The sequence below is a fragment of the Anastrepha obliqua genome, chromosome 6 (genome assembly GCF_027943255.1).
Source record: "Anastrepha obliqua isolate idAnaObli1 chromosome 6, idAnaObli1_1.0, whole genome shotgun sequence".
Classification (NCBI taxonomy): Eukaryota; Metazoa; Arthropoda; class Insecta; order Diptera; family Tephritidae; genus Anastrepha; species Anastrepha obliqua.
The window spans coordinates 28,356,604-28,364,590 of NC_072897.1; the positions used below are offsets into that span (position 1 = coordinate 28,356,604).

At 34.6% G+C, this 7,987-nt stretch overlaps 1 protein-coding gene across 1 annotated transcript; it reads right to left on the reverse strand.

Moving 5' to 3' along the window:
* Window positions 1-214: 214 nt before the first annotated feature.
* On the reverse strand, window positions 215-987 carry LOC129250269 (nuclear transcription factor Y subunit beta-like). The gene is made up of 2 exons (XM_054889905.1): window positions 924-987; window positions 215-864 (listed from the first exon to the last, which is right to left on the reverse strand). Exons 1-2 carry the CDS (start codon window positions 985-987, stop codon window positions 215-217), a joined length of 714 nt encoding a protein of 237 aa, XP_054745880.1.
* Window positions 988-7,987: the final 7,000 nt, after the last annotated feature.

Genomic DNA, 7,987 nt, shown 5'->3' on the forward strand with positions numbered 1-7,987 from the left:
AAATTTTATTTTACAGGATCAAGTTACGAAAAGAAGAAAAATTAACTTAATATTATGTTTTTAATAAATCAAGCTTAAGCATTATCGGCGAAGTGTACCCGCCGTGTACTTTTAGTTGTGGTTGCGGCTGTGTCTGAGCCTGTGGCTGTGACTGTTTTTGCGTTTGCGAGGGTGGTGGCTCCAACTGTGAAAGTTGCTGTTGCTGTAACGCAGACTACAAACCAGTTGGGGGATCTTGTGTCGCTGTCAGCATCGCAGCAAACGGATCTCCAAGCAACTGCTGGTTGTGCTGTTGTTGATATGATTGATGCAGTTGTTGTTGGGGCTGATTGTGTGGTGATAATTGTGGATGAAGTCTGGGTGATTGCTGCTGGAGCATAGATTGTTGATGTGGCGACGGTTGCTGTTGTAGATGTGACTGAGCATGAGACGATGGCTGCTGCTGCTGTTGTTGTTGCACTTGCTGTGCTTGTTGTGCTTGCTGTTGCGCCTGTTGTTGTTGTTGCTGCTGTTGTTGCGCCTGCTGCTGTTTCTGCTGCCGAGAGGTAGCAAGAGTGGCTGCCAGCAAACTTTGCTGCTGCTGCTGCGGCGTCGCCTGATTAATGCCAATAGTGCTAGTGACCAGCGGCCCAGCCTGATTGGTAATAGTCACCACTGAAGTTGTCGACAGCGCCGATGCCTTCGACTGATAATAGGCGTGTTGCTGCAACGCTGCGGTTGCGGATGAGGCTATGCTCGAAGAGGACATTGAGAAGGGTACGCCGGCGATTTGCGGTGGTAAGTGTGTTTGCTTGATTCGCGAACTAGGGAAAACTGATAAGTCAGCGCCTGTGTCCACGAGAAGTTGTGTCCCAGAAGCGCGGTCTGTTAAAAAGAGGCGGTGCGATGTTGTAATTAGAGAGTCTTTTACCGCCTTTATAGACCCTCTTTCGCGTGTGTTGATGAGTCTGCCTCGTTGTTTGTTGGTGGAGTAGCTTCGTTCGTCATGACCCTTTAGATGCTTGCGTCGTGTTCAATTCGCCGGAAATTTACAAAAATATACTCGTTGGTCGCTACGTATTTTTGTAGACTGTCGCACAAATCCAGTCTTATGACTATACCTTACCAATAATCGCCGATGTTAGTGGATGAAAATGGGATCACGTTTAATTAAAGTTGTATGTTGTAATTGTCGGGGTCACCAATGTAGCGTATGTAGCGGATACGTGTGAGCTCTTCGATGGGTCGTCTGAGAAGGAAGTTCATACGGTTGCTTTCACATTGCTTTGCCTATCAATAGTTACAATAAATGTCGAGACTCGATAGCGGTAGATCTAATGGAAATATTGAGAGAGCTTTTGCTCTCTGTATCATATGATAATGGCAGGGGGTTGCCACATATATACCCAATTTATGTCCTAGCATATATACATACATATATACCTCCTTGCCTTCTAAACTTCCTACAAAATAATTGCATTCATATGTTACTACATCCATGCACGTTCATACATTCATGCATATATGCGCGAGCACAGCGCTCCCTTCTTGCTTCCGTGTGCTTTTGTCTTTCACCAGTCGATATTCCTAATATTATACTTACAAAAACGCAATACTTTGATAGACGCAAAAGCAACAGCAAGCGCAACGCGATGGCCGCTTTGCCACCACACATTCTAAAATGTTCTAGAACACAACAAAAACACATACCTCACATGCGCATGTCGCCCGAAGCTAAAATCTAAGCCTAGCGACTACAAAAACAAAATACATTTGTAGACGCAGTCGCAGCGGCCATGATTCTATCAGCGACGGCGCTGAACAATTTAGAACAAAAACAAAAAGTTCATTCATAAGTTCGAGCTCATATTTCAATTTCATTCATAAAACGAGCCGCCCATATGCCAATTTTCGAGGCTATTCGAAAATAGTCAATATTGGAATATTTCGCGTGGATTTATTTGCCAATATTTGATAAATCTTGAATTTTTGTCATGTCGAGTGGCCGCGGCTCCATATGTATGTATGCACACTTATATGTATGTAAATATGTCTTCTAACTGTTCGACAGTCGCGAGTTAATGCGACTTAGATTCCTTGAACAATTCCAGCGAATAACACATTTCTATCCGCAAAGCCGCATATATGTACCCTATGATAAATTAAATTAAATTGAACAAAACAGAATTATATTTAAAGAAAATTTATATTATCTCCTTCAAAATATGACCCGTCTGAAGCAACACCCATGTGCCAACGTTTAACCCAGTCTTCCAAACACCCCCGGCAGGCCGACAAGGCCTTCAGCTCCTTCGTCGTATTCTCTGTGATCAGTGCGATGGCGCGTTACCATCATGCAAAATCCAAGAATTGTTTGCTCACATTTCCGGCCGTTTGCAACATACAGCATCTTTCAAAGGCTTCAAAACGGATAAATAATATTCTTTATTGACTGTCTGGCCCGATGGAAGGTACTTATGGTGGACTATGCCTTGGCAATCGAAGAAAACAGTCAACATCACCTTCTCGGTTCTTTTTGCTCATAGGGTATACATATCCCATCTTTTCACTGACGGACAAGAAGACGGTCGCAGTTGTTGTTTTTTATATGCATACATTTTGCGTTCGTTGAAGGTTTGTATATATTTATATACATATGCGTGCATGCGCGTTTGGCTTTCTGGATGCATCCATGGATATTAGAATATTTTCTCATCAATATGTGTATGTAAGTAGTTCAGATTTGACTGAAGAGATTAAATATAAGAATGCATATTCAAATGATTGCCTTTATGGCTGTTTTACATATAAATTAATTAAGAAGTATGAATAATGTTATATAGAAAATAAATTTCTAAATAACAGGTATTAGAAAAACCTGAATACACTATTTTAAATCAATTCTAATTAAACCAAATACAAAAAATTAAATAAAAATATCGAACAAAGAAAAGTGTGTACACGTCTTTCACGATTGCGCTAAACTACAATTACTAATGGACTTTTCTAAATCACTCATTTATTCGATTCGCAGTTTTAATATATATGCACATATTCTGAAAAGTTAGTTGAAAGTTTGTATGCGTAATTATATGCATATGTATGTGTGTATGCGCATTTGGCTTTCTGGACGGATATTAGCATGATATTTTCCCATCAATATAATTTGGATTTGATAAAAGAGATTAAAGACATATATAAATTTATTTATATAAAAATCAGGTCATATCCAGTATGAACTATTTTATACCGAAAGGAAATTTCCATTTATGAAATACAAAAACAACAGTATTTTAAAGAGATTTTAATTAAAATAAACACAAAAATTTTACTAAACTTTCCAGGTTTGAATTGTAAAAAAAAATGTGCAAGAAAAAAAATATGACTTCAGGACTTGAACCTGAATTAAATACGTGCCAAAAAACAAAACGAATAATTCCGCCGACTTTAGCTGTTACAACACCAACCATTATCCCCATAACAAGGGTTAATATAATATGAATGCATATGTATATAAATATATACATGCATTCATATTACCTATGTATATTTATGTTTATTTCACTTGACAAAAATGTAACTTAATATTATTTCCAAATCAAATGCATTTCCGTTATCACAACGAAAATGCAATTCAACCTTATGAAAAGCATATGTATATACATATATACATACCTATGTATACATATTTATGCAACTTGACAAAAATATAACTTAATATTATTTCCAAATCAACTGCATTTCCGTTCTCACAACGAAAATGCAATTCAACCTAATTTATTACCACACTTATGATTAGTAGGCAAAAAACCGACATTTTTAGTTAATAAGTAAATTGTAATTTTAGAATATAAGAAAAGTAATTGAATAAAGAGATTCAGTTGTGAAAACACAGCAAACGACAAAAGTCGTATTTTTTTTTTATAAGGAAAAATCCTTTAAATATTTCTTTTAGCTTCTACACCACAAATTAACTGCCGCGCGGCCTTCTTAATCGCAAATTTATTCGCTTCGCTGTGGGCATGAAATAAGTCGATTTCCTTAGTAGTGTGCCGAAAAATCTTATGAAATTCCTCAGTAGTTTGGTAAACGCAGAAAAAATCTGAATTCCTGTCCTAGCGTGGTAAGTAAATATAGAAACCCTCCACTCGCATCACTCGGTAAATATCTGCAATTCCCCACTAGTGAGCAAAGTTGAATTTGAAATTACCTTAGTATGAATCTACAAATTAGTACTTGAAAAAAGCTCATTTAACATTTGCTCCTTCTCATTGCATTAACATTCTCAGATATAACCCCCTTTCCGTGAACAACTAAAAGGATTAAAAAGGTCGAACTGTTTTGTGAGGCTCGCATATTGGAAATTGTAAAAAAATTGCAAAATGAACGAGACCAATTAACAAATCAACTTGAAGAAATTCAAAAAGAACGTGCACAAACATTAAAAAGGAATTATTGGAAGAGCGAAACAAATTACAAAATGAAAAGAGGAAAAATAGAGGAGACTGAATCAAAAATTGGTAATATAAAAATAGTTTAAGAGTTGAAATATTTTTATATAATTTAAAATAATTTGTTGTTTAATAGGATATCTTGATGTTTGGCGTGAAGCATATATTGATAAAATAAAAAAGTTGCCACAAGGACAAACAGTTAATGAAATTGGTAATTAATAAGTGAATTTGTATTAATATATAAATATATTAATATAAAGATAATAATTGTTTTTTGTTATGCTTTTTCAAACAATATAAATTTTTTTTTTCCGTAATATTATACTTAAAATTAAATGTTTCCAATTCATGAATAAAAAAATATTATGATATTTGAAATACACAAATATAGGATCGCTTAATACAGAAAAAATGGGATATTTTTCACATTTAAAAAGTTTCAACATAAGCTATCCATTTATATATGTTTCTTTCTATGACTATAAATACTAAACAAAGGTATGACTAAATTTTGCTCTCCGTATTTATATAACGTCGAAATTTCGACGTACGGGCGACCCTAGTATATATAAATATCAAGATTATACCCACTGTGGACTTGGACGTACATATAAACGCTGCAATTTCAGTAACACTTTCATCTCTATACATCTTCATACGACATGATTTGCGTATATATGTATTTACCGATATATTGTTTTAATTTTACATCCCAGTGAGAGGTTATTTGGAATATATTATGACGTACGCAGTTATGACCTTTTTCCCCCAACGGATTGCTATACTCATTAGGTCGAACCATTCTCATAACAATGCATAATAATTTTTTTCTAACCTTAAAGCACAGACAACATACTAGGAATCACAGCGGACTGACTTTAGAAGTTGCAACGACTGTACGACACTGCAAAGCCATGTTCATGCAAATTCGAACGCGTTCGTTTTCCTAGTCCGCGCGCGAGTCCCTTCGATCCTGTGCATAGTGTATCGACTGACGAAAAATTTGATATCTTCAGAACGGATTGGATGAACAAAGTTTTTTTTACAGATTATTAAAGGTGAGCATTGTGCGCTTAATCTGACTGTAATATTGTCCATTTACAGTGTGAAGAACGCAAAAATAATTGCGATTGTTTATAAAAAATTATTGTTAAAAATTATTGTTTCAACAAATACACAGTGTATGAACGTTAAATCGATAGAGTAAAAATTTTTCGGTAACCGGAATAAATTTCATCAAATTAGCAATTGTAGTTTCTGATATATTGATTTTACAAGAATATCATGCAAAAAAATTCGATTGTTGATAACATAAACAAAAAGCGAAATAAAAAAAAAACAATTCACAGCAATTATTATGTGACAAATTCTCTATCCCAAAATGCATTTGATTTTAAAATCGATAATTTGATGGAAATTTTGGGGCTCAGTTGACATGGTTTGACTCAAATATATTTCAAAACGAAAATAACACCAAATTAGATTTGACTCATACAGCGAGCAATAAAGACGATCAAATCATCAAAAAAACCTCACTAACAGAAATAAAACAATTAATTTCGACATTAAAAAACAATAAATCCCCTGGATATGACCTCATTTCGGGAAAAATTTAAAAAACATATCCCCGACAGAGCAATAACACTGTGGTACAAAAAAAAAAGTTGCAAAAAAACTTTGGATCGGACATGGTGAGGGTTGTAGCTTATGAAAAACTGAAAAGAATGGTATAGGAGAAATTTCCAATACACCCCCAAAATCTCATTTTATGGCCATAAAACCGTTTTTCAGTAGGTTGATGTGAAGAATAACTCCTAACTTCGCCAATTTCCATCCGATTTCGAATTTGCTTTTTTAATTCGGAAGAACAAAAACAAGCCTTTTTGACAGTGTGTTAACATTTTTTCTGAAATGACAACTGACGAGACTGTAGACGGAAGTATTTGGAATTTTTTTATTTTTTCTCTATTTTTTCGACTTTGACATAATTTTTACGATATTATCCGATATTGAGGATTTTTTTTAGTACACTACTGTTATAGTAAATTTAATTTTGCGTCAAATGAGCTATATTTGACTGTAATTGAATTAAAATTAGTAGAGTTGTGCGAGTTTTAAGATTTTTTGTTTTTTTTTTTACTAATTTGGAATGTTGGTATAGCTTACGCTAAATGGGAATAAGGACGTGTTTTGATGCGTTATTATAGATACGTAATATTTATTGGAGTATATATGAATACATAAGAGTACACTGTACTGCATACAACAGAACTGGTTAGAACTTACGAAAATATCTGACATATTATAGCACATTTTTTTCAATAGAAATATGGAAAAGCTCCCAAGTGTGCCAAAGTTCACACTGTACATTGATTAACAAAAGAAGTTTGTTATTATAATTTAACCTTATTAAAACGTCAAAGTTTTATTGTTTGTTTCATTGAAATTGAAAAGATATAAATCAAAACGTTGCCAGAAAAGTCAAATTTCTCAATATTCTCCGATGATATGGCATCATCAGCCTTATCATAAACCAGATGATTGTTATTTTTGTAAAACGGACGTAAACGGTCATCATTATAAAACTCGAAAGCACATAAAGTATGCTGATGTTGCAACTGTTAAGAACCCCGTAGTCTTGGACGATATGATTGACTCAACTGCAGGTTATGAACTGAAGGAAGTTCAACTCATTGCTGATGATGATCAAACTGATAACAATAAACCTGATGATGAAGAGTACTTTCCGTCTGGTTCTAAGTTTTCAGAACGAGACATTGTATCAAATTCAGATTTTCAGGATCTTTCTCGTGATTTACTTCTATCGGGAAGACAATCTGAAACGCTCGCTTTTCGATTTAAACAATGGAATTCAGTTGATGACGACTTCAGATGATTGATGATGACCGAATTTCTTAAAGAGAGGTATTCAAAACTGGTGAAGAGAATGACAAATGTACCGTACCATACTAAACTCCAAAGGGCCGTTTCCAATGCATTTTTAATTTTGGAACCAGTGCCGTTGTGTACTGCACCGTACCGCACCGTACAGTGCTGCACTGCACAATACTCCAATAAATATTATGCGTTTATAATGACACTTGTTATTATTTTCATGCTTCGAAACGCATACCAAATCTCGTAGTAAAAAAAAGAAAAAATCTTAAAACCCACACAACTCTATTAATTTTAATTCAATTACAGTCAAATATAGCTCATTCGACGCAAAATTAAATTTGCTAACACAGTAGGGTACAAAAAAAAATCCTCAATATCGGATGATATCGTAAAAATTATGTCAAAGTTGAAAAAATAGAGAAAAAATAAAAAAATTCCAAATACTTCCGTCTACAGTCTCGTCAGTTGTCATTTCAGAAAAAATGTTAACACGCTGTCAAAAAGGCTTGTTTTTGTTCTTCCGAATTAAAAAAGCAAATTCGAAATCGGATGGAAATTGGCGAAGTTAGGAGTTATTCTTCACATCAACCTACTGAAAAACGGTTTTATGGCCATAAAATGAGATTTTGGGGGTGTATTGGAAATTTCTCCTATAC

What these genes read in the sequence shown, in the direction of transcription:
- LOC129250269 (XM_054889905.1), bottom strand. Translation starts at nt 987, where the DNA reads ATGACGAACGAAGCTACTCCACCAACAAACAACGAGGCAGACTCATCA. An exon ending in ATCAACACACGCGAAAGAGG is followed by an intron (nt 865 to 923) that starts GTCTATAAAGGC and finishes TCTTTTTAACAG; the next exon opens with ACCGCGCTTCTGGGACACAA.